Genomic DNA, 25,840 nt, shown 5'->3' with positions numbered 1-25,840 from the left:
AGTGATTAGTATGGCAACATTAATAATATTCGCCAAAAAATTTTGATGTGTCAACTAGTTGTTTCATATGGCAATGTCAAAATTATAAAAGAAACAAATTCCTTTTAGGGGCATTTTGTTTTATATATAGTATTTTAATAAAAATACAAAGTTTCGGTTTAAAAGCTATGTACTCATTAACAATATTATTATTTTAATATTGTGTTAAGTGTAAAATAATTAAAATTTTGATAGTCACTAAGGTAAGGTGAATCCGTTCTGCAAACTTCATCAAAATGAGAACCAGTTTTCTATTTTCTTAAATATTATATTTTGTTTTGTTTGTTTATTCTCAACACAGGCTAACATTGCCTTAAAAAAGAAGGTTCCATACATTTAGGGTAACAATTGTTTGTACTTGGAAGTTGCACTCATCCAGCATTATACAGTAAATTTTCGATGCTAACACTCCTTCTTCGTAACAGTGTCGTCTGTATACGACAAAGCAACTGTTCCAATGTTGGAGGTGCGATACGTCAATTCCGAATTACAATCCGCCAAGAATCACAGCTGCCAAACCTTTCGCCGTACGATGTAATTTAAATTACCGACATACAAAAGATTTATGCAGATATAATATAATATGTAAAATCCATTTAGATCAACTTAATTTTGAGAGAAAACGAATACATCCAAACGTTTGCCGAAGATGACAGCATAGTACGTAGCTATGAATCCAATCAATTAAGTTCGAATAAACCTTGTGAAGATTCCCGAACCGAAGCCACATTTTTACACAAAAATGGTCAGTCGTTTACATAATTGTATTGTTATATAACTAAATTCAAAATTGAACATGTCAATTAAAAATAATTATTAAAGGTTTCATATGTGGAATATTTGACGGCCATGGTGGACCCGCCTGCTCTCAAGTTATTTCCAAACGCTTGCTGCGATATGTGGCGGCAGGGGCCATCGACAGAGGAACACTGAATGAAATAATAACCAAAGATTACAACAGTCAATCATTTTTAAGATGCCATAATGATAAGGTAAGTTTCGTGTATATTTCTCGAAAATATTATTTATAATTTTTTTGGTGAACAGGCGGATTTCGTCTCCGAAATAAAAAATATTTACGAAAATAGCTTCAGGGAATATGTGCAAACTATTTCTGGACAGGCAGCACAAGATGTCGCATTTGATATAAGCAACGCCTTTTTGCGTTTAGATGATGACTTATCAAAAGAAGCTTTAAAACACACAAATATGCGCACAATGTCGGTAGCAATGTCAGGTAAATTTATAATATATGTACATTGAATTAAAATTGATAATAAGTTTTTACTTTTAGGCGCTGTGGCTTGTGTAGCTCATATTGATCAGCTAAATTTGCATGTTGCCAGCACTGGTGATTGCGGCGCAGTCTTGGGTATACAATGTCCTGAAACCGGACAGTGGCAATCTAAAAAATTAAACAACGAGCACAACGCCGACAATCTTAAGGAAGTTCAACGCATCTTAGAAGAGCATCCCAAAGAGGAGCACGACACGGCCATACGTAATGAGCGTTTATTGGGTCAATTAGCACCTTTACGAGCACTAGGAGACTTCCGTTACAAATGGAGTAACGAAATAATGGATAAATATGTTGTACCTACTTTTGGGGAGCACGCGGTGCCACCACATTATTACACACCACCTTATCTAACGGCGCTGCCAGAAGTACAGCATCATGTACTAGGGCCCAGCGATAAATTTTTGGTTATAGCTAGCGATGGTTTGTGGGATTTTTTAACACCATCCCAAGTTGTAGGTCTCGTTGGCGAACATTTAAATTCCAAAAAGGTACTGGAACCTATGAAGTTACCACCTGGCGAAGTCACATTGCTGGACGTATCCAAATTGTTGGCAGAACGAAAGTATATATATTGAATTTAAGAAATATTTGATTTAATGTAATGAATTTTATTAATATTTTATCAGAGCTGGACGCGCAAGAAAACCACTGGATCAAAATTCCGCAACACATCTAATACGCAATGCTTTGGGGGGCACCGATTACGGCATTGAACATTCGAAAATTGCTTACTATCTTTCGTTGCCGCAAGATGTGGTGCGTTTGTATCGAGATGATATTACGATTACAGTGATCTATTTTAATACGGAATATATAACAAAACTCAATGAAAATACATAGATTATACTGTGTAGAAATGCTGCAAACTAAACTTTACCTCAATGCAGTCAGATTAGCCGAAAATCATGCCATTATTCGGCCTTCATACCGCTATATATCGGGTGATTTTTTAAGAGCTTGATAACTTTTTTTAAAAAAAAAACGCATAAAATTTGCAAAATCTCATCGGTTCTTTATTTGAAACGTTAGATTGGTTCATGGCATTTACTTTTTGAAGATAATTTCATTTAAATGTTGACCGCGGCTGCGTCTTAGGTGGTCCATTCGGAAAGTCCAATTTTGGGCAACTTTTTCGAGCATTTCGGCCGGAATAGCCCGAATTTCTTCGGAAATGTTGTCTTCCAAAGCTGGAATAGTTGCTGGCTTATTTCTGTAGACTTTAGACTTGACGTAGCCCCACAAAAAATAGTCTAAAGGCGTTAAATCGCATGATCTTGGTGGCCAACTGCCCATGCATCCCGAAAAATGCACTGTTTGGTGTGGTTTGTACGCTGGTGGAATCATTGGACCGTATTTTTTCAAAGATGCTGTTGGACGCAACGTTACGGTGAATGGCGATCGCTATCGTTCGATGCTAACAAACTTTTTGTTGCCAAAAATGGAAGAACTGAACTTGGTTGACATGTGGTTTCAACAAGATGGCGCTACATGCCACACAGCTCGCGATTCTATGGCCATTTTGAGGGAAAACTTCGGAGAACAATTCATCTCAAGAAATGGACCCGTAAGTTGGCCACCAAGATCATGCGATTTAACGCCTTTAGACTATTTTTTGTGGGGCTACGTCAAGTCTAAAGTCTACAGAAATAAGCCAGCAACTATTCCAGCTTTGGAAGACAACATTTCCGAAGAAATTCGGGCTATTCCGGCCGAAATGCTCGAAAAAGTTGCCCAAAATTGGACTTTCCGAATGGACCACCTAAGACGCAGCCGCGGTCAACATTTAAATGAAATTATCTTCAAAAAGTAAATGTCATGAACCAATCTAACGTTTCAAATAAAGAACCGATGAGATTTTGCAAATTTTATGCGTTTTTTTTTTTAAAAAAGTTATCAAGCTCTTAAAAAAATCACCCGATATATCAGTACAATATTTTAGTTGTGTGTAAATAGATAATCATAATTATTTAATTACGTGTTAGAATAATTTGTTAATGATTGAATAGAAGAAATCCATGTTCCTTGTACATTTCTTTATATAGTAGTTTTTAGTCATAATTATTGAATATCATCACTACTTATTTGCTCGCTTTTCGTTGTCGAAAGCTGACTTTTTAACATAAATTGTAATATGTTTTGCAATTTTTAGATTCAATGTTTTAGTTCTTAAGTGCAATTGTGTCTGTGGAGCGGCCCAGTTTTGGTTATTGTTCATCAAAAATGGATATTCATTTTTGAACCTACAAATAAACAGAGATCTATTTAAATTCAGACATAGATTTGACTTTGATCCTGTGCTATATTCAAGTCCTCTGTGTATGTGTTGTTAAATACATTTATTCATTATGTTTTCATATTATTCAGAAGCATTATGATGCGCATTAAATACACAAAACATTTACAATTCTTAATTACAAACAATGTTGGATATATAAATTTTAAATTTATAATAAATTCAATTTCAGCTTATTGATGTAATATTGTTGCATCTCCGCTACCACCTCCGTTATATTTGCGTTCAGCTTCATGTTTCTGAACACAATTCAGAAATTCGACTTGCATCAAAGTTATTTCCTCCTTTGAAAAACGTTGCATCTTCTGTTTGAGGAAAGCGAAAAATAAATCCAACTCCTCGCGCGATTGTCCATTATACATCATAGATGTTGGAGACTGTAACTGTAGAATGGACGAATTTGCCGTTTGTTGTTGCACCACATTAGGGTTATTAGAACTACTGCTCACTACAACGGGAGTTGTTACAATTGTTGAAGTGGTCAAATTCTTTAATTTCGATCCACCAATTACACTACTACTACTGCTGCCGCTACCACTTTCACCACCTCCACCACTTGTACTAGGTAAATGGGGTATTGACTCGATGCAAAAGTCATTCATAGAGTAGGTGAATGAATCAGCAGTAGAGTGCGTGTGATGATGATGGTGTGTACTTCTATAAAGAAATCTTTTTTTTTACAAAAATATAAATGCAAAAGTTTTATTTCTCATACGCAAAATTTTTTGAATCTGTCGACGAGCTGCGCACTACTCCCCCTGAGCCAATAATGGTCTCGCAATCTACACTAGGTCCGTTCCCTGCCTCTTCATACATGCACACCTCCTCGTAATGAACTTCGGTGCCAGTTGCATCGTCCAATGACGAACCGTGTTCGTTTTTAACAATTTCTTGTACATCTTCGACATCATCATCATCGTGTGTCAGCTCCATATGAGAAGATATACTTGGGTCATCATGACCACCATGATCAATAGTTGTAACGTCATCTGTGACACTCTCTTCGTAAGTGGTAAGTATGAATGCCTCATCGTCGTTCACTAGAGTTATGGCCGGATTTGAATGGTGCACAATTCCGCCATCGTTATGATCTTCTTTTAATCGAGTTGCTACGGTGGGTCCACCAAGGTCATGAAGGTCCGAACGTTGTGTGTCTATCATGTAATTCTGATGGCGTTGTGATTTTAATTTTGGCTGATATATACTCGATAAGAATTCTAATTCTTTGGCATAACGCCATTTTGATAAGCCATCGCCAGGTTTTGGTTTACGAAGTCGGTATTGGTGATAAGTGTCTCTTAAATTTTTCCACTTACGTCGACACTCCTCTACAGTATATCTGTCTAAAATGGAAAGAATATATCTTATTTGGAAAAAATACTGTTATCACCACCTCAACGTCACTACGTATAAAGCTCTGCTTGCAAGGTCTAGCATACGACAGGAATTTAAAGTTACTAGTACTTACTACCAATTTTCGCCGCTATTTCGGCCCAACCATTTAACACATCAATCCGCCGTCTTTGATTAGGCTCTAATTTATAATTATATAGCGCAGGATTCTGGCGTACCAAATGTATTAATGTTATTATATCATCTGCGGGTGCCGTATCCTTTTGATATCGTTTACGCTCACGTTCTAAAATTGACAATAACAGATAAAATGGATTTATTCTTGTGGGAAATCTTTTCAAAGGCTTGGATTGTATTTCTCACTAAGAGTTTGCATTTTGCAAGTCGGGATCCGGTTTTTATTTAAATAGTTTCTTTGTTTATCGGTTTTAAATTTTCCTCGCCAATGCAATGTAGCCACTCGGTACTCGCTGACTTTGTTGCGAGTTGGTCACCACACAACTTCCGTCCGTTTTCATTCAAATTGCAGCAAAGTCTTTCAGTTATAAGTAACACTTTGTTTCTTCTTTTTTATGGAACTTCAACACAATAGTTTTAATCATAAATTATAATATTCAACCGTAGCCACAAATCTTGGAGTGAATCTATCTTATTTGTCAAATGTGCATATGTCCGATGTTGACGTGAATAAAGCAGTGATTGTAGCTAATGCAGTGTTTTTGACAGTTCATTCAGAAGAAAATGTCAAAAACGTAAATGAGAAAGGTTCGAAGGGTTCGACAACAAATAAATCTGTCTTGCCGAAAACAAAATAACCCACCAATTTTTAAGTTGTGAATATCTTATTTTTAATTTTATAAAATTAAAATTAACTTATATTTATATCAACAACCCAATACGGAATCTTTAAATATTTTTCTTTCACCGTTATCTATTGATTCTACTTTTGCCAATATGCTCTTTGTTAGAAAAATATAATACAAAATTTTAAAATAACCGTAATTATGACGGTATCTGAAATAAATAATCTGAAAATACATTCTGGGGTAAACATTCATAGTATTTTTGATTATTATAGACCAGATTTCCTGTTGGGTTGGTTGATGTGAAAACCTATTAGGGTTTCGCTTATATTTGACAATTTACAAATTGACTCGAGTTTATGAGTTCTCTGCCGGCAACAATCAAAAAAGCGCAAAAATAAAAACAATGTATAGAACAAATAACACACGATAAGAAGTTAAAAATAAAAATTTTGTCTCAGTTAAATTGGATAAATTTTGAGAAGTTGATTTCAATTGAATAGATTTTACCAAAAGTTTATATCTAAAATATATAAATATATTTGTTTGGTTTAATGAAACTACTGAAACCAAGCTGGGTACATCATGACGGTAAGTACTTTTTTACTGCTATCACATGGCTTTTATTTCAATATCAATCTTCGTTCATTTTCTTTCTGTGTGTAATATCCCTCAAAGATAAACCAATATTCTCCGTCGATGTACACCAGGAATGCCTCAAATTTGCCACTGGTGGCCAAGGACTGGATTCAGGGCGTGTCGTGATATGGAATTTACTGCCGGTATTATCAGAAAAGATTGAGCAGGATGAAAGCGTACCAAAGATGCTTTGCCAATTGGACAATCATTTGGCTTGCGTAAATTGCGTACGTTGGTCACCAAATGGGCAAATGCTAGCGTCTGGTTCAGATGACAAATTAGTTATGATTTGGAAAATGTCCAAGGTGTTGTCAAATAAAATAGCTGCCATAATATATTTTATAAACACTCTGATTTTTTAAAAAGGGACCCAGTGGAGTGTTTGGTAGTGGTGGTCTTCAAAAAAATGCGGAATCATGGAAATGTGCAGCAACTCTCCGCGCACATTCAGGCGATGTTCTAGACTTGGCGTGGTCACCAAATGAACGATGGTTAGCCAGTTGTAGTATTGACAACACCATTATAATCTGGGATGTACAGTCATTTCCCAATATGGTTACTACGTTACGTGGACATTCTGGTTTGGTGAAAGGGGTTGCTTGGGACCCACTAGGCAAATTTTTGGCATCACAAAGTGATGATCGCAGTGTTAAAATGTGGAAGACATGTGATTGGAGTTGCAGTAGCACCATCACGGAACCATTTAAAGGTTGTGGTGGTACGACTCACATACTACGACTATCTTGGTCGCCAGACGGTTTATATTTGGTGTCGGCACATGCTATGAACGGAGGTGGTCCTACAGCACGCATTATTGAACGCGAAGGATGGAAATGCGACAAGGATTTTGTAGGGCACAGAAAAGCCGTAACATGTGTTCGGTTTCATGATTCGGTTTTAACACGACAAGCGTCCAACGCAGACCGAAAACTACAGTACTGTTGCATGGCGATGGGATCAAGAGATCGTTCGCTGTCAGTATGGATGACAGCTCTTAATCGTCCTTTAGTAGTTATACATGATTTATTTAGCGACAGTATTTTAGATCTTTCTTGGGGCCCAGCCAAGTGCATTCTCATGGCATGTAGCGGAGATGGAACAGTTGCTTGCTTACAATTTTCTGAAAGTGAGTTAGGCACACCAGTCTCAGACGAAGAAAAGGTTAGTATGGTTGAAGGTGTTTAGTAAATCATGCACATATAAATACAATACATTTCCAGAATTCATTGTTCCAAAAAACATATGGCAAAAGCGTAACTATTGAGAATGGATCCACAGGTACAGCAGACATACTCATTGAAAATCCAGAACTTCTCAGGGATGCGCACGAAAAGCCTAAAGCTCCTACACTGCCTACAGCAAACCCCACCAGCAATAATGCTATCACATCTCAACCAACAGTGCCAATTGGAACTTCAAACGGACTTATTGATTCATCTGCTCCTGCTTTATGTGTAAGCGGAAGCGAAGAAACAACGACTAACTTTAATGCACTTAGAAAACAAACAGAAACACGAACTGCAGACGGCAAACGTCGTATTACTCCAGTATTTGTAGCACTGAGTCAAGATGTCCCGTAAGTAGAAACTAAAAGCACTTTGTATTCGTAACTTATCTGTCTGCATTAAATTGTCAGTGAATCAAAAAGCGAACAAGACACTCCTTCGAAATCTTGGAATACGATCAATTCATTAACAACACCAGCTGAGGTAGCATCAAGCGAAATGAATCCATCCCAAATGGGCGCGTTTGCGAAGCCTATGATAACCGAAGCACAAGAAATGTATATTTTATGTTATCTATTGTATTATCAGAATTTCGCTATATAGATCATTTCATTCCAGATGCTTGGATGCGAGGCTTATTAAAACTACTTTATCGGCTGCCAAATTGCAGCCACTGAAGGCCGAAAATAGTTCAGTAAAGACTTTTCCGCTCATTGTTACTACAAAGCCATCTGCAAACTCGAGTACTGGTCCATCAGCTGTAACAACTAATCCATTACTCACAGGAGTTAAACCATATCAAGCCTCCACAACTGGTCCCAAATTGATTATAAACCTAAACACAAAATGTGAATTTCAAAAAACTGCCTTAGACCACAGAGTTCATGTTCACAATGGGTACCTAAGTGCTGGCAGTGGCCTACTAGCCAAAGTTACTGGTTACAATATAGTCAGACCAACACAAATAGAGAAACTTTGGGAAATTTTAGTAGGTACGTATAATTAACGCTCATAAAATTGTTCATATTTTTTTTAACTTTATTGTTATTTTCATTGGAAAAGGTTCCCCAATTGTCAATTTGAATTTCTGCCATAAATACGCTATGTTATGTAGTTTGGATGGAACATTACGCTTAGTTGATATGGACACAGGCAAAGCAAAACTTCCGGTCATAAGTTTAAGCACAGCGGCGGTGCAGTGTGCCTTTGTAAGTAAAATTTTAGTAAATATTTTTATAACGAATTAAGGAACCCTATTATTCTATTGATTATAGTGTCCCAGTGGTCGCTTAGTTGGTGTTGTGACAGATTGCGGCATTTTGAGAATTTGGCACATTGAGGAACGACGAATTTTTTTAGCGGTGACCTGCCATGAAATCGGAGGAAAACTCGGTACCGTTGTACAATTTGTAATCACGGAGGACGGGGTGCCAATGATTTTATTTTCCAATGGCAATGCTTATTCTTATTCCGAGCAGTTGCAATCTTGGCTTGTACTTAGCACTAAGGATCCTATAATCAGACATGGACTACAAACAACGATCCCTAAGGATTTTCAAAAAAATTACTTTTCGTATCCACTCATCTCGACTCAAGCTGCAACCAACACATTTGCTTCTAAGAGCACTTCCGTAGACATGTAAGATATCAAACAGTGTAAATTATTATATATAAGTATAAGAGATACTTTACAATTTTACTCAAAGTGACGTATTTAAATTTATAAATATTTTGATAACTCATCTTGTAGGAATATAAATGACTGGCAATCTAGTGCGAAAATAAGCTTCATAGAGAACCAGATTATGTTATCGGAAGCCATCAACTCTTCTCACGAATTGATATTCTGGTATAATATGTACGCATATCAGCTGGCAATAAGTGGAACGGAGCAAAATTTACGATTACTACTTGATGATTTGCTGGGTCCGTCGCCACTAAACGTTACACACGAACACAAAATACTGGTAATACTAAAATATTACAAATATTGATATTAATATCTTAATACAACGTTTTTTTATTATAAAAGTCTGTGCCAAAGCACCAACTGCTGGCAAATGTACTGGATGTACTTAAAACGCACATAAAGTGGCAACGCTTATACATGGAATACAATGAGCTGTTCCAGTTTTGTTCCAAGACGAGAACTGTTGTCGCTAGTATGGATACCGATGCCGTTATGGCAACACCACAAATAAATGCAGAGACGGAATCATGTGCTTCGAAGCCAGAGAAGAATAGTGCTTCGATATAGGCTCTAAGATGCCAGTGTTATTAAAAATTTAATGCAAGAAAAAACTAACGACTGCCCAAAAGTTAAATAGTATTTAAATTGCTTTTGTCAACAGGCATGTGGACGTTTTTTATTGTATATAAAAATATAATTTTTAAAAATAGAAACAAAAATTAAATATTTTGTGTAGTTACTTTATTTAAAAAATGTATATTATAAAAATTATTTAAAATCTACTGCATATAAGCCGGTCCTGGAGTGGGTACACTCTTTAAGGGCGAGTCGAAATCCACCTCTTGCTGCTCTGGAATTGGGCCTTCATGAATGGTTGTACCAATTCGTTCTTGTAGTGTTTCATACAATTTGTGAACTGTTTCGTTATGGCCTGTTGTAGGCTGTATAGCTTTCATGAGTGTAGCCAATCTTCCTGGAGGTAATTTATTGTGCACATACCACAAAAGTTTTAACATGTGTCGTGTAACATTATCACGAGTTAATCCAACGAAAAGAAACTCATCAAAAAGTGTTGTGCAGAAATCTTCAGCAGAAAATTCTTCAGCCATTGGAATTAGTAAAGCGATCTTAAAATACAAGATTTTAAAGTATAAGTGATTCTTGTGCATTGCCACTACTTACCAGTGAATGTAAAAAGGGATCCTCGTATGCTCGATCGTCTTTACATGCAGATAATATAGCTAATGCTCGTAAAACGCCAACTCGGTCTTTTACTCGTGCCGTGTGCAAGGTATAATACATAGCCAATATACTAGCTACGGAGCTTTCTTGTATATAGGCTTCAACTGCATCTGGCGCTGGGCCTGAATGTTCAATTGTACAAAGTGCTGATTCACGTTCATCTGGAGGTAGTTTCGAGTGCAAACTGCGACATTGATCATCTACCATGAGAGACATTAGCGCCGGCAGAAACTTTGTTACAACCTGGCAGTCGAGCTTTGGTTCTTTAAAATCTTGCGAATCGATCATTACCCATGCACTCAATCCCAAAGCGAGCATACGCAATAGTAAAATGAGAATGGTATTATCTCGAGGTAGTCCTTCGTTGTTGATTAAATGCTGTAAAATTTTTATTGCCGATGTTGCCAGAAAATTTATGGCGTATGGATCGCATAAAGTCATGGACAAATCACCTAAAACCTGCTCTTGACCACGTTTTATGTTATCTAGGAAACCTTGCAGCTCACGAGACCTTTTTATGTCCACATTTTTCTCCCGAATGCAGGCATCCAAACACCAAGTAAATTTATGGCAGGGATCTACTGATATAATTTCTTGTACCTCTAAGTCATGCAGTGCCATCAATAATTCAGCACGAAGAGTACAATAGTGAACGTTACGGGTACGCAAAAAAAGTGTTCGTAAAAACTGCAACACCATGTCGTACAGTTTGACACTTTGTCCAATCATGTTCGCCAACTTTTGCACTACTTCCCCCTGTCGACGAACCTTAGGCGAGGGATGAAAGAATAGATTGTTCAAATTGGTGTGATCAAATAATACATGCTCCTTTTCACGAATATATTGTGACAGAAGTGGTGAAACTTCATCACCAAACAGCGATTGGTTATCACGCCAAATTTGCCGTTTTACTTCTGTATCCGTATCCGAATAAAGTTCGCGATCCCGTACCAGTATTCGCAAATACTTGTCATCAATATGTTGGGTATTACGTAAAATTGCCATTACTACAGGCCGGAGCGCCTTAACTCGCACAACGGGAAAACTTTTAATCAACAATTCTCTCAATTTTTTATCGCGTTCACGTGGATCCTTTTGTCCCAATTCATTAATATGAGCAATTAGTTTTTCTCGCAGCTCCTACGAATAGAAATACTTGTTATCGCTTCAGCAATGTCTTGTTACTACTCACCTCCATTAGGGATGTGTGGAAGTCCAAACGGCGAACTCCATGTAGGTCAAGCAATGGCAGCATTGGACGCAAAGACGGCAATAGTACACCATTTTCCAGCTATTAACCAAAATAATTATTTCGAGTGCTGTCGAATTTTATCACACATACCTGAAAGCTTTCAATCGCCTTCAAGGGATCGGTACACGATGTGAGGGCTTCTCTTAAATATGCTTGCCCTGGAATATTCACTTCCTCTAGTCCGGTGCCAGCAAACTTCGGTGGTACTGACATTTTAATTTGTAATAGTTTTCAATAAACTTCTGTCATATGCAATTAATTATTTATTAACACACCAAACGCAAAAAATCACAATATATGAATCTAGGAATAAGTAGTTGCCAGATATTTCAATAAGACTGGAAATTTTGAGCAGAGAACGTATATTATATTATACGTTCTCTGTTTTGAGTATGTTTTAATCTGCTTTCAATTTAGCAACAAAATCATGAGTAAATAGGACAATTTAATAAAAGTTAATTATTATTTTATTTTAAGTGACTTAATTATAGCGTCATTGAAAATTCTATTTCGTTCAAAACAAGTTACCTATAAATACATAATTAGACCATAACGAAAAGAAACGAAAACGAAAACAAACAATACTAGCGAAATTAATTGGTTTTCGCTTATATATAGCTATCATTCTCGAGTACGCGAAAAGAGAATCCCAACAAATGTAGAAACGAACTAAAGCAAGGCATACACGTACCAATTATTGTATCAACTTCAACGAGTTGAACAACTGATTGCTACGTGTATGGGGCAGTTGTATGAGTTGTATCAACTGGTTGGATAAGCATCAAAATTTTTTGATATTTTGTCAAGTTGGTTGTGTTAGTTGGATCGTGTTTGGGTTGGTCGTGCGATTTCAAACGATTTCGCCATTTTATTTCGGCTGTCGAAGAGAGCGCGTCATATATAATAAGTAAGGCAACAACTTCCGAACTCATGTTTACGCTACGAATTGAATATTCAAAATGAAGTTGGCCTCAAAATTGTATTAAAAGTTGTGTCGTGTGTGGCGACAAGGGCAATTTCTAGCTCAACTCAATCAACCAACTCAATTAACCAACTAATTGGTGCGTGTATGCCTTGCATAAAGAACGTATTCGACAAAGTAGTAGTAAAGGAAAGCGATAACAAAAGAAACAAATAGAGATTGCGGTAGATAGGCAGCAGCTGATAAACAAGAAATAAAAGAATCCAACCAAATGTAGAAACAAACCAAAAGAGAGACGAAAATCAACAGAAAAGTGAACACGCATTGAGAAGAGTATATACTCTGTATTGAGTGCGCAGACCATTTTAAAAATTCATTCCGTAGTGAATTCCATCAGAAACGGCAGTAATTCCGTGTTGGTCGCGTATAAGTGTAATTTGTATATCTAAATTTTCAATTTTGATGACACAAAGTACATGTCACAAATTTTATTGTAAAGTGTTTTAAATGAACTGAACTCGAAATACTCAACAAATCAGTTATAATAATATTTACATAAAATAAGAAGTTTCAAAACCAAAAATTGATTTCGTGTTACAGGTGAGATTTTTATTTTGTGGTTTATGGCCAAATTATGTGTTGAAATACTTTTATTATTGCACTGACATTCGTTTTTGGTGTAATTTAAGTTATTATTTTCGGCAATTCCGGGGTACATTTAAAGCTAAATCCTAAGTGTCTCGTCATTTTACTGGATGTACCATAGCGTTGCTTTTAATTATAAATGCAAGTTAATGCAGAAGTTATTTGTAATCTTTAGATATTTTTAACATTATCTAAAATTTAAAAAATTACCGAATATGTACATACAAGTAGTTTTTACGAAAAAATGCATCCAAATATTTTTTATTATATACACCCGCCCTACTGAGCACCCTTATAAATATACATATACATATATGCACTTATATATATAAATGTGTGTATAACAGAGCTTGCCTACGAGTCTCCTTCTACGTACGTACAGGTGGGTGTGTAGAGAACGTAAGAATACGTTGCCTTGTTTATTCGCAAATACATATATGTATGTACATAAATGCGTGGCTTAATAATTTCTAAGTCACTATACAAAACTTAAACAAAATGCAATTAGTAAGTTCTGCAAATATTATGCATTACAGCCGGTTTAGTTTACTTTCAAAGGTGCTTAGTTTAAGTTTTACATAGCAAACAATTCAGCTACGTTATCCATACTTTCAATGTGATTTTCAATCTTACGTTTCCACTCGCTCTTCATAGTCACTTGTTATTTAATACATATTTAGTTGTATTGGCGTCAGCACTAGTTGGATACAGAGAGCCCCGTGTTATATGCTTCTCATTGACAGACTCGTTTGTTGGGTTGTTATGTACCTACCCACGTTTGCCTGTTGAAAATTGTGATCAACTGAATTTGAGTTTAATTTTTTGATGTGCATGTGTCAGACTACGCGTAATCTGCTAGTCAATATGTGTATGTTTTAACGAACTTATGTGACAATGTACATACTTACGTTTAGAGATACATACATATGTTGATATTTGCATATTTGTTTGACGTGCTCATAAAAGCGGTTGTTAAAGTTAACTAAGTGCATAATCGTTATATTAAGACCGCTGAGAAGTAGCTTTTACTTTTTTATTACAAATTTGCTTTCAATAGTTATACATGCGCATTGTGCAAACAAAAGTAAACTACGTGTAACTCACCAACTTAATGGTGATTGTTGTAGGCCGGTTGTTAATATGCACCTGTGTATGTATGTTTGTCGCAAAACTGGAAAGTGCCAGGGCCGTTTGTTACTGGTAGTGTTGCCGTTATACTCGACACGATATTCATGCGTATCCAAATATTTAATCAATAACATATGAATACATGTCCACATTTCCTTCTGTTAAAATGACATTGTGACTTGTTAAAAGTGGTTCATTGACAAAAAGGTTTATTTTGTACCCATTGACGGTGAACGTTATTTCTTTTAAATAATGTTTTTATTTTTGTTGTACGTATTTGGTATTTGATAAAAGTGCGAAATACAATTTTCAACTAATTGTTACAACGCGAATGTTGTGCATTGGCTAACATTATTAGGAAAGTTGGCAACACTATTGAAAGAAGAGTAGAAAGTAAAACAATACTTTGGCCTAAAAACGAAAACATCGGGCTAACTAACATTCACAACTGCTAATATTGCAAACACAGTTGAATGTTTAAATTCACTCTAGTTGTCAGGTCAAATGCAAAAGTGTATAACTTTAAAGTTCCCCTTGACATATTGATTAGTATTTTGTGTGTTTTCCGTTATTTAATTTAACTGACAAATGTGTGTGCATAAATGGCCAGAATTTCATATCAAATACAATACAAATAGACACCTCAACGGGCAAACGATGTTTACATGTATTTGTGTAGTAGCAAAGCTTAGTGTTTGTTCCGCCTTGGGTTGTGCGCAATAGTTGGTCGGTCGTGAATCGTCGCAAGTACAGTTTTTGCATGCAGCTGTAGAGAATGAACACGAGCCAAACAAAACAAAGTGAAGAAATGAATAGGTAAATTGCAAACCAAAAATCCGTGCCAATTACATTTGATATGGTAGATACAGTGGAAAAACATACGAATGGGATTGAAGGGAGACACTTTAATAAATGCCCATTCCAAGAGAATTATCGTCAAAAGCCACAATAGAATTGACAAAAACAAATGCGAAAACCGATAAAAAAAAACGAAGTGAAAAGAAAATGTCAATGAGCGCGCATGAAAACAGAGCGTAGAGCGTGGCTGCGAGAAAATAAATATTACATGTATAGTTGTGAGGTAAATATTTTGCAGGCAAATAGATATGTGCATATGTATTATTAAGAGGAAAGAATATAAACAGAAATAGTAATCGACTTATCAATAGCTTCTTTCCAAGATAGCCGGGTGTGTTGTTGTGGTGGTTGCAATTGTCAATGGTGAAAACCTTGTGAAAATAATTTTAAGGAATTCTGCATAGTTGACAGTCCTTGATCTGATATACATACATATGTATGTATGTATGTAAATCCGGGAGTAAATTTCGTGTTACGTATACCGGTCTGTTGTGGGTTTGGTTGTAGTTTCAGTCCTTAAGGGTACCACTCTACTACCATTGCGGATGAGAGTAGTATACCTACATACTTAAAACACAGAAATTAAATTGTTTTACTCTTATTAGAATATAATGTATGAATAAATACTTGAAATAAGTAGAAGACCACATATGCACAAAAATATATTATAGGGGCTACTGTTGATTATGGTTTTGAGCATTTGCTCCTAAAAGGTGTCACCATGGCAGCTACCTTCTTAGTTCAGATGCAAATAAATAAACGCCAATGATTTCTCAATTGAAGGCTGTTGATTGGTACAATCTGTACAATGGACATACATGTATATTTTAAATACGAACCAAGTATGTACATATCTATATAAAAAACAGGTAATCATGCGGATATGTATGCATGTATGCGAGAATAATAAATACTTGCAAAAGAGAAACCGATTAACTTGTTTTGACTTCATGTCATCTAAACCCGACTAATATACATATGTACATGTGCTCGTTTTTGCGCCATTTTTCTGATTCGTTTGTATACACACAATCTCTCCAATAATAACATATACATATGTACATATATACATAAATGTGAGGGAATGAAAGATTGCATTACATGTACACAAATAGTGATACAAAATATGCGGATGGTTGTAGGGAAGTGTATAAGATATGTGTATGTGTATATGCCTACAAATGTGTGTATTTGAAGAAACTGACATTGGACAAGTGAAAACCACCCAAAGGCCAAAAGTTGTCTATATACGTTTACGTTTTCCTATTGAAGTGAGTGAGTGCAAAGCTAAAGTCGAGTCTGCGTTGTTAATGCTTAATAGAGAGAATTCTCGTACGGCTACGGCATTGTAATCACGTACACTTATTGGTCGTGTATATTTCAGTGAGAATTCATATTGCTTCTTTGCTCGGTAGTATATTATTTCATTTTTTGTTATGTTTACCATTTTCGTTTCTTTATCTTCTCTGCCGAGGAAGAGAGAGAACGACCCCAAACTCTCCCTGAACAGCTGCTTATCAGTTTCATTTCTTGTTATTTCATTCTTTGGTGGAAGCACAAAATAAAACTTGTTAAAAGCGAATGCGAAAAAGCTGAAAAGAAACGATAATGTTTCGTGCTTTTCCACTCACGATTCTTGACATTTTTTACTGTCCCCGTAAATTCGTATACGATACATAAAATTGAGTTGGTCGCGTATTTTCCTGTTTCCTTTGATAAATATGCCAACTCAAAGTGTAAGCACAATGGCTACGACAGACTGCAAACTACATCTGTCAAATATTAAAATACACACGTTCTTATGGGCAGTGTTATTTCGACAGCTGCACGACTACACGACTGCAGGCCGACAGTTGTCGTTCTCGCTAACTTCAAATTGCTCCTATTTTTGCCAACGACAGTACGACGACAGTAGAGTTGACAGTAGAACGGAAGATAGAAAGAGGTGGTAGAGTGGTGATGCCACTAATATGTAAAATGTAAAATTATTCACAGCTCTAACAAACTTGATGTTATTTTACAAATAAAAGCATAAAATAGCTATATTATAGCTCTATTATATCATTTGTAATAACAATTGATAATTTAAAGCAAAAATATTGACCTATTTACTTATTTTTTGCATAAAAAATTTCACTTTGAACAAAATATTAAAATTTCATTGAAGTGAAAGGAATTAGTATGGCCACAACGAAATTGTGTATATACAAAATGGACAACTGCGTTGTTTTGTGTACATGCCGGCCATTGTGTTGTTGTTGCTTCTCAAAATGTACATGTAGTAAGATGAACAACGACGTTCTCAGTTCAAAGTGTAAACACAATGGCTACGACAGACTGCAGCGGCACGACAGTGAACTGAAAACGTCGTTGTTCATCTTACTACATGTACATTTTGAGAAGCAACAACAACACAATGGCCGGCATGTACACAAAACAACGCAGTTGTCCATTTTGTATATACACAATTTCGTTGTGGCCATACTAATTCCTTTCACTTCAATGAAATTTTAATATTTTGTTCAAAGTGAAATTTTTTATGCAAAAAATAAGTAAATAGGTCAATATTTTTGCTTTAAATTATCAATTGTTATTACAAATGATATAATAGAGCTATAATATAGCTATTTTATGCTTTTATTTGTAAAATAACATCAAGTTTGTTAGAGCTGTGAATAATTTTACATTTTACATATTAGTGGCATCACCACTCTACCTCCTCTTTCTATCTTCCATTCTACTGTCAACTCTACTGTCGTCGTACTGTCGTTGGCAAAAATAGGAGCAATTTGAAGTTAGCGAGAACGACAACTGTCGGCCTGCAGTCGTGTAGTCGTGCAGCTGTCAAAATAACACTGCCGATAAGAACGTGTGTATTTTAATATTTGACAGATGTAGTTTGCAGTCTGTCGCCGTCTATGTGTTTACACTTTCACTGTCGTGCCGCTGCAGTCTGTCGTAGCCATTGTGTTTACACTTTCAACTTCACACTCGCGACAACAAAGTACCAATTACATATGTATGTATGTATGTAAATCTGTTCATAATTTAGACACTAATCAAAAAAGAGTATGTCTTTCTATAGTAAATAAACCACTGTCAGTTGTTCGCTTTTGTGCCTTCATTTCAGTTTTTTACTCTTATAAACATATAAATATATAGCATATGTATATGTACGTAAGTATATAGTGAATTCATTGGAGTATTTTGTTGTTTCCGGATATTCGTATACATACATCTACCTGGCCGTCGCATAGCAGAGGCTGTGTAGTGAGTGCGCGCGTTTCATCTATTCTTTTTACGCGTTTCGTATTCACACATTCCTCTTTGTGCGACTTTTCGAATTTTTGTGTATTTCATTTTCTTGGGTCCGCAACTGCCGCAACAGTCTAAAACGGCGGTAGTAAAGTGGAGAGTTATTGGACGGACAACAGTGTCGAAGCAGAAGAGAACTTGCGTATAGATGCAAATATACGAGTAGTTTCTGAAATTCAGTTTTCCTTAGTAGCTGTGGTGTTCGGATGTGAATTTCTTATTCGTTTTAAAATAGTTACTATTACTATTTGCTTGAAGTGATAATTATAAAAATACTATAAATAGTATACAATTTCTCAAAAATAGTTAATTTGAATAATATGGTACGTAGTTTGTGTGTGCAATATTTTATGAATTTATGTGGAAACTAGGGAAAATCCAATTTTAGTTATGGCAATTCATAATTGTGTGTTAGTGACTATTGTAGCCGCTAAATAAAATAATAGGTATATATTGAGAAAAAAGTTTGGTACCTGTCGCGATATTTTCATTTTGAAGCGTACATATATTTTAAATATGCATAGATATGTATATATTTTACGCATATGTAGATACTTGAATTTTTTGCGGTGAAATTCATATTACATCAATTTGTTCATACATTTGTGCTAACATTGTTGGGTTCTCATTTTTTCTGCTGCAGATATTCGTGAGTTTATATATGTATGTACATACTTAAGTATGCATTCTCATGAACGTATGTATGTACAGAAAACCAGCTTTTCGTTTTTCAACCATGGTAACTTGCCAATCTTGTGTTGCACCGTTTTTCACATCTTGCATTACCACCTTTTTATGCATTGTGTATGCATTGGGGCTAATTTTAAACATCTTAACTTAAGAACTGAGAATTACAGCAAGAGACAAGTGATCCAAGAGAAAAGTTGGACAAAACACTCAATTTAATGACATCCACGGTGTGTATGCATAGCAAAGCGAAAACACAAGAGAATATAACCCTGTCAGTGCTCAACTACTATTTAATCTAACATACTGCACGCATGTGTGTGAATGTTAATTTACTTGTGAACTATTTCGAGAATAGAAATATGTATGTACATATAGTAAATACATATTTGAATGTATATAAACATTGCAAAAATGCTAAATTTAAAATTATTAAATTGTCAACGAAGCCTGGTAGTTTTATTGTGCTACTTGTTGTCCATATCAGTCGGCAGAATTCTAGCAATAGAAATAGGTACATACATATATAAATTCGAATTCCCGACGACAATTGTGAAAAATTCTGATGTGATTTTGTGATCAAAATATTATATAGCTGGATTAGAATGTTTTATTAACTAGTGTACATTTTCATTTACAATTTGTATTGTGCGTTTTAAAAGAGCAAAAGAGACAAATAGCTCAACAGTTTGGTAAGGAGAGCTGAAAATAAATGAATGAAGGAGAGAGAGATAAAAGCTTGATTGCGTCAACGCTTTTTGCAAATTGTGCTCTCAAGTTTTTTACACCTTGACGACAAACGGCACAAATCAAAACAAAGTTGCGATTTCATATTCAAATTTAAAAGCGAATGACAACTAAAGATACCTTTTTTGTATTTTTTTACAATTAGTGTGGAGCTTTTTCATGTCAGTAACCTGTTAGAAAAATTTACATTTATAGCTTTTCGTTTGTTAAACACAGGTTTATTTTGTTAACATTTTTTTATATTTTCTGCATTATGCACTAACAATAAGTCAAGAATTATCTTAGTTACTATTTTCACAGCATTTTGATAAAATTAATTTTGTGAAGTTTGCATTAAATCAACTTGTATAAAGTTTATTATTGAAAGTATCCCTTCTTGTTTTGCTACCCGTGCTTTTAAAAAGTTATTAAGAAATTTCTCTAATTCATTAATAGAGTTCAAAAATACATATATTCTAAACTAGAATACCACTGTTTTTCTGGATTTCAAATATAAAACAATGCTAATATGTGTATATGTATGTAAACTTATTTTTCAGTTAAGTAATTTTGCGAAAAGATGTAACTCAAAGATATCGAAAACATCGTAAAATCAACTTGTAAATCATATCGGGTTTCCGGAGGTTAAAATAAGAAAGTCCAATAAAATTGAAGACAAAAAAAACGGAAAGTATATAATAAAATGTTCTCGTTTCACAAACCACGAGTTTATCGCTCGGCTGAAGGATGTTGCATTTGTCGTGCAAAGTCGAGTAGTTCACGTTTTACTGACTCACGTAAATACGAACAGGACTCAATGAAATGTTTCAACTTGAAATATCCTCGTCATGGAGAAATTTGCAATGCATGTGTTTTGCTGGTGAAACGTTTTAAACGGCTTCCTGGTGGCAGCACCCGACATTGGGGACATGTAAGTTTAATATCTATTAATAAAAATTACTTATTTTCTTTTTGATTACTCAGTAAATGTAATTGTTTATCTAAAATTAATTATTATAGGTGGTTGACGCTCGTGCGGGACCCGGAACGAAATCCATTTCAAAACACAAAAAAAGTCGAGACGATTCGGAAACTACAGCGCATAGTGCTTCAAGTAATAATACAAATTCTCGACGAGCACCCAATTCAAAGTCCCTCATTCCCGAAAAATTTTCCAAAATATTTAAAAAGAGTAAAAAAAACAAATTAGGCGCCGGTGCCTGCTCCGAAAGGAAAGCTGATGAATGTAGACGATCTTCTGTCTCTGAGTTAAAAACATGGAAGGACCCACATTTGTTTTCTTCAACACTTGATTCAATGGATAGCGACTATGAAGATATCGGCGAAGGCGGAGATGTTTACGATTCGAAACGAGGAAATGTAAACGTAAATAATTCAACAGTGCAATTTCAAACACAAACTCGTGCATCTGCAAACCGTGCCTCCCGAAGGGCCAATAATATTAGTAATGTTTCCAATAATCACTGTAAGAGTCCACTAAAAACAGGAAGCCAACGACGTAAATGTATGCCTCCTATTCGAAATCGGTCCACATTAAAACTTGTCAATGATAAAACACAATTCTTTGATGAGACGGAATGGCAAGAACGTAAGACTTGCTGTGGCATGATGTATGTGTGCCCATCGTTAGCTGGAGCAATACTACTCGATATTGAAAAATTTGAAGTCTGCTCAGAACATAAACGCTCGCAAATTTTGCATACTGAGACCAAGTCATCGACCAATGAGGAGCTGTCATCTACTTTGCAAAAGACAATCATCGCTACAATGCCAGCCGTAGTTCAATTATCTGCGCCATCGGTGGCTAGCGTTTGTCCACCTCCATTGCCCAATCCAGTGAATGCAATGAAAACCAATCATACACCAGTATTGAAGAAGCATCATTTGTTCTTCAAACGACAGTCGGAAAGTTTTCCTCAAGTGGATCTCGCTGTTAATAATAATATTATAAATTCCTCAAATAAGACTGAATCTCTGGCAGTATCAACAAACACTCCCGTTATAATTAAAAGCAGCACAAACATTGCAAATCACAGTGGCTCAACACCGCATTCATCAGCAATATCGATTGGAAGCAACTCAAATATTGTTTCCACACCATTACCCCTTGCAATAAATACCACAAATGTATCTGCCATATCGAGCATTTCTCCTTCCAATGCAGCATCTGTGAGTGCGCAAATGCCACGGCATTCAACTGCCAAGGTTACTACAATTTCCCCACCCTTACCAACAACAAATATAATCGGGGGCAATAGGCTTTTACATAAAATAAAGGCGGGAAAAATTTTCAAGCATTCTTTGGAAAAAATTGGTGTCACGTCCACAGCCTCACCAGTCTTGTCAGCGACTGTGGAGCGTATTAAGGCTGGCGATTTCCAGGATATAAAACCAGTAATGCGAAACGTGACAAAATCATATGTGGTCTCAAAGCCAATAACTGGCGGGTCCAATCAGCAGAGTACACAATACTATCCCGTCGGTTCCTCACCAACATCCACATGCTCCAACTCTTCGGCTGCTTCTTCCTCATCATCCTCGACTGCACCAAAGTTTAGTGACAATTCCTCAGATTCTGGATTCGACGAAAATCTGCAGGATAGAAAATCGGCAAGTCCTCTGGTAAGTTCCATTTCGAATATTATATTAAATTTTTCATTAAGTCATATATGTACATATGTATATATTGTTACGAATACGGGTTGTCGCAATTATTATTAAAAATATGTGTTTAGCAGGAGGACACAGAGAAAAAACTGGCAGCTCGTGCAGCAATAGGTAATGTGCATACGATGTTTTTGGCAAGTGGCGTCCAGATACATGGTCAACCTCAAAATTTAATGCTTACTGGTAATGAGGTAGCTGCAAAATTATTGCAGAATCGCAAACAACATTTGGCTATGATGGCAAATTCCAGTGCTGGGGCTGTGCAGCAACAATTTCAACAACAACAACAATCAGCAACTAATGTATGTATAAATTATTTGGTATAGGGAAAAATCAAATAACTCAAAATTAATATTTATTTAAGGTGTCGCGTATTGGTTCGGCTGCACCATCCTTAAAAATATCTCCAGTCACCCCCGCTACAATATCTACCATATCAGTAGGAAATTCGGTTGCTAATAATTCTCACAGCAAGGTAACATCAGCGACATTAACTACATCTCGTGCAATCTACAATAACAATACCATACAACATGAAAACGGTGTGACAACAATCGTGCCGGCATCCTCGTTAGCTGCATCCACACAAACCGCAGCTATGAATGCACTAGCTCCTAGTACCGTAACAATAACACCTGCACCAACGCATCAATTAGGAAATACAGCATCTAGTACGTCGTTGGGTTTAACAAAAAAACTGACAACAAGTGGGGTTGGAGTAAATTTAATAGCAACTGGTGGCAGCAATCAAAGCAATATTCTACACACAGTAACGAACGCTGCTTCACATTTAATCAATCATGGCAATAGCACACTGTTGCACCAACAAGCACACCATCTACAACAGCAGCAACCACTTCAACATCACAACACGGCGAACAATTTGAATCAGAAGATTATTCTACTGAAGACATCTGGCCCAACGAAGTATAATAATTTGGCGAATATCGGCAGCAGTAGTCTTAATAGCGTTAAGCTGCCAAACGGCGCAACACCAATAGCCGCATCGCCCGTGAACACCGCCGGAGTTTGCAAGAATTGACAAAGCGGCAGTCGACAGAAATTCATGCGCTAGTGCTTTACTCAGTTCCCACTTCTTCATTTATAAACAGTTCATGTGGGATAGAAATATTGAGTTGCAATGATTGCTTTTATATATCTTGCGTCCTATTTGTGTTCTTTGAACACGTAACTTTACTGTTTAATTGCTTCGTCACGTTGGTGCTGAGCAATTTCAAGTTGCCATTTGTGTAGCACATAGAAAATACTCGTAAAAAAACTATATTTTTAAAGGGATTTAAAACCCCTAAATAATTGGAGAAATAATCTGGTTCCAAATTTGATTTTTATAATTGCAGCGATAACTTCACCAGCATTGAGAGGTTATATATATATTTTTAGATTTTTATTTTATGCACATATTGCCATTTCAAACCATTCTTAGTTTTATTCATACCGATTTTTACTTACTTAATTATAAATACACAATTTCATTACAAAATGCGCACACCCATACAGGTGCACCCCTTTACACTTAAAAGAGTTTATAAACATATGAAATATATTAAGTGAAGTTTACGGTGATCATATTTAAAAAAGATTAAATACGCCTACGGCGATGTTTATTGTATTTTGTAAATTTGTATTCTTTTTTTTGTATATATTTAATATACAAAGTAGTATATAATGTGTGAGCTATTTTAAAGAATTTCTAATTAATTTAAATTTTGTTAAAATTTTTGATTTATCTGTACATATATGTATGCAAGTAGTTTCTTATTTATAAATGATATCTACTCGTAAAATTAACTTTAAGTATTGAATAAAATTGGAGAAGCAACACCAAAAGTTCTTACCATAAAATCGTTTTACTGTTCTAAACGGGAAATTCTTTATATATATATACATACATATAAATAATATTTACTAAATTATTGAATAAGAAATCATTTAAATATAATAAACAAAAACACATACATATATGCTTAAAAAATATGTAAAAATTGCATTTCATCAATTTCGGATAGATCAGTTATCCATAGCAGCAAATTAGTTAAATAGTATCTATAATAAACATAGCGGTAGAATTTGCAAAATACTTCGAAAGAAACTTAAATGCAAGGCAATGAACGTTCAATCAAACTCGAGCGTCCGAGTGTATACACAAGATAAATCATAAAAAATACTATAATTCTATATTGTAGACGCGCTTGTATAGCGTTCCGTAGCCTTTGGAGCACCCATAATTGGTATTTAATCAATAATTGTTGGACTATGACAGATAAGAAAACTAAGCGTAAAAATAAGCAATGATTTTCTAAATAAAGATAAATGAATAATAAAAATGCTGAATGAAATAGTTGAATTATATATATCTTAAATTCGTACAAACGTATGTAGATCTTAGTTCAATTGCCAAAAAGTGAAAATTCATTTCTTTTTATTAGAAGTGAATAACCGCGGTGCACACAAGTCGAATGCACTTCCTAAAACCGGGAGAAGATATTGGATTCATAAAATTGGAAATTTAAAAACCCATGTGGTATGCATATGTGTGTATGTATGTATGAACACATCATGCATATATTGCATATTTTTAAATGCCTTCCTCAACGTTGTTTTCAAGTTATGCTGTTTGTTTTGCGAACCTGAAACCATACAGAGAATAGAGTAAATTGTAGAGTGCTATGTACTTGAAGATCGCGCAGTTTTAGCCATAGAAAATCTAATTCTAAAGTCTTCATGAATCAAATAAGGAGAATTTTAACGATAATCAAGCGTAGATATCTACAAGTATTCTTCTAAATATATCACATGAACCTAAAGAAAGGTAGAAAGGTGGATATTTTATAAATTAATATGCTACAAAGCTATATTATTATCGAATTGGAAATGCGAAATAACAAATACAAATATCCATACATATATATATGTATGTATATTTATATATATATATACATACATACACATCCTGTATAACCAATAAAACACAATAAAGTAGCGGAATTCAATTTTTGTAGAGTTGTTAATCAAA

At 35.4% G+C, this 25,840-nt stretch overlaps 5 protein-coding genes across 10 annotated transcripts; 3 read left to right on the top strand and 2 right to left on the bottom strand.

Annotated features, from left to right (window-relative positions):
* The first annotated feature begins 83 nt into the window (after window positions 1-83).
* LOC126760651 (pyruvate dehydrogenase [acetyl-transferring]-phosphatase 1, mitochondrial) lies at window positions 84-2,438 on the top strand. The gene is made up of 7 exons (XM_050476461.1): window positions 84-242; window positions 341-573; window positions 640-784; window positions 862-1,031; window positions 1,087-1,276; window positions 1,334-1,901; window positions 1,966-2,438. The coding sequence occupies exons 2-7, from the start codon at window positions 439-441 to the stop codon at window positions 2,177-2,179; spliced, it is 1,422 nt and encodes a 473-aa protein (XP_050332418.1). The 5' UTR covers window positions 84-242; window positions 341-438; the 3' UTR covers window positions 2,180-2,438.
* A 1,218-nt stretch (window positions 2,439-3,656) lies between these two features.
* On the bottom strand, window positions 3,657-5,777 carry LOC126760652 (uncharacterized). 2 transcript variants are annotated; one of them, XM_050476463.1, is made up of 4 exons: window positions 5,349-5,777; window positions 5,101-5,271; window positions 4,348-4,975; window positions 3,657-4,286 (listed from the first exon to the last, which is right to left on the bottom strand). In XM_050476463.1, the coding sequence occupies exons 1-4, from the start codon at window positions 5,359-5,361 to the stop codon at window positions 3,806-3,808; spliced, it is 1,293 nt and encodes a 430-aa protein (XP_050332420.1). In that variant the 5' UTR covers window positions 5,362-5,777; the 3' UTR covers window positions 3,657-3,805. The 2 variants fall into 2 exon arrangements, with proteins under 2 accessions (XP_050332420.1, XP_050332419.1); XM_050476462.1 differs by having other exon boundaries at window positions 3,657-4,289; window positions 5,349-5,772.
* A 150-nt stretch (window positions 5,778-5,927) lies between these two features.
* LOC126760638 (protein HIRA homolog) lies at window positions 5,928-10,067 on the top strand. Its single transcript, XM_050476425.1, has 10 exons — window positions 5,928-6,379; window positions 6,467-6,732; window positions 6,794-7,588; window positions 7,648-8,003; window positions 8,064-8,210; window positions 8,272-8,645; window positions 8,716-8,861; window positions 8,928-9,292; window positions 9,404-9,620; window positions 9,686-10,067. Exons 1-10 carry the CDS (start codon window positions 6,343-6,345, stop codon window positions 9,908-9,910), a joined length of 2,928 nt encoding a protein of 975 aa, XP_050332382.1. The 5' UTR covers window positions 5,928-6,342; the 3' UTR covers window positions 9,911-10,067.
* Window positions 10,068-12,245, bottom strand: LOC126760648 (negative elongation factor B). Its single transcript, XM_050476459.1, has 4 exons — window positions 11,928-12,245; window positions 11,778-11,876; window positions 10,526-11,725; window positions 10,068-10,470 (listed from the first exon to the last, which is right to left on the bottom strand). Exons 1-4 carry the CDS (start codon window positions 12,048-12,050, stop codon window positions 10,123-10,125), a joined length of 1,770 nt encoding a protein of 589 aa, XP_050332416.1. The 5' UTR covers window positions 12,051-12,245; the 3' UTR covers window positions 10,068-10,122.
* A 723-nt stretch (window positions 12,246-12,968) lies between these two features.
* Window positions 12,969-25,817, top strand: LOC126760639 (uncharacterized). 5 transcript variants are annotated; one of them, XM_050476431.1, is made up of 5 exons: window positions 12,969-13,359; window positions 20,679-21,049; window positions 21,139-22,761; window positions 22,878-23,108; window positions 23,171-25,817. In XM_050476431.1, the coding sequence occupies exons 2-5, from the start codon at window positions 20,822-20,824 to the stop codon at window positions 23,846-23,848; spliced, it is 2,760 nt and encodes a 919-aa protein (XP_050332388.1). In that variant the 5' UTR covers window positions 12,969-13,359; window positions 20,679-20,821; the 3' UTR covers window positions 23,849-25,817. The 5 variants fall into 5 exon arrangements, with proteins under 5 accessions (XP_050332388.1, XP_050332383.1, XP_050332386.1 ...); XM_050476426.1 differs by having other exon boundaries at window positions 12,979-13,359; window positions 22,875-23,108; XM_050476429.1 differs by lacking the exon at window positions 12,969-13,359 and adding an exon at window positions 14,932-15,348 and having other exon boundaries at window positions 22,875-23,108.
* Window positions 25,818-25,840: the final 23 nt, after the last annotated feature.

This window comes from Bactrocera neohumeralis, chromosome 5, assembly GCF_024586455.1.
Source record: "Bactrocera neohumeralis isolate Rockhampton chromosome 5, APGP_CSIRO_Bneo_wtdbg2-racon-allhic-juicebox.fasta_v2, whole genome shotgun sequence".
Lineage (NCBI taxonomy): Eukaryota > Metazoa > Arthropoda > Insecta > Diptera > Tephritidae > Bactrocera > Bactrocera neohumeralis.
This window is presented reverse-complemented; position numbering and strand designations above follow the sequence as displayed.

Coding starts and splice junctions, on each gene's coding strand:
- LOC126760638 (XM_050476425.1), top strand. CDS start 6,343: ATGAAACTACTGAAACCAAGCTGGGTACATCATGACG. Junction 6,380..6,466: donor AAGCTGGGTACATCATGACG/GTAAGTACTTTT, acceptor TATCCCTCAAAG/ATAAACCAATATTCTCCGTC. Junction 9,621..9,685: donor CACACGAACACAAAATACTG/GTAATACTAAAA, acceptor TTATTATAAAAG/TCTGTGCCAAAGCACCAACT.
- LOC126760639 (XM_050476426.1), top strand. CDS start 20,822: ATGTTCTCGTTTCACAAACCACGAGTTTATCGCTCGGCTGAAGGATGT. Junction 22,762..22,874: donor GAAAATCGGCAAGTCCTCTG/GTAAGTTCCATT, acceptor ATATGTGTTTAG/CAGGAGGACACAGAGAAAAA. Junction 23,109..23,170: donor AACAACAATCAGCAACTAAT/GTATGTATAAAT, acceptor TATTTATTTAAG/GTGTCGCGTATTGGTTCGGC.
- LOC126760652 (XM_050476462.1), bottom strand. Junction 4,976..5,100: donor AATAGCGGCGAAAATTGGTA/GTAAGTACTAGT, acceptor TTTCCATTTTAG/ACAGATATACTGTAGAGGAG. Junction 4,290..4,347: donor ACAGATTCAAAAAATTTTGC/GTATGAGAAATA, acceptor ATTTCTTTATAG/AAGTACACACCATCATCATC.
- LOC126760651 (XM_050476461.1), top strand. CDS start 439: ATGCTAACACTCCTTCTTCGTAACAGTGTCGTCTGTATACGACAAAGC. Junction 785..861: donor CACATTTTTACACAAAAATG/GTCAGTCGTTTA, acceptor TAATTATTAAAG/GTTTCATATGTGGAATATTT. Junction 1,032..1,086: donor TAAGATGCCATAATGATAAG/GTAAGTTTCGTG, acceptor TTTGGTGAACAG/GCGGATTTCGTCTCCGAAAT.
- LOC126760648 (XM_050476459.1), bottom strand. CDS start 12,050: ATGTCAGTACCACCGAAGTTTGCTGGCACCGGACTAGAGGAAGTGAAT. Junction 11,877..11,927: donor AGGCGATTGAAAGCTTTCAG/GTATGTGTGATA, acceptor TTTGGTTAATAG/CTGGAAAATGGTGTACTATT. Junction 11,726..11,777: donor TCCACACATCCCTAATGGAG/GTGAGTAGTAAC, acceptor TTCTATTCGTAG/GAGCTGCGAGAAAAACTAAT.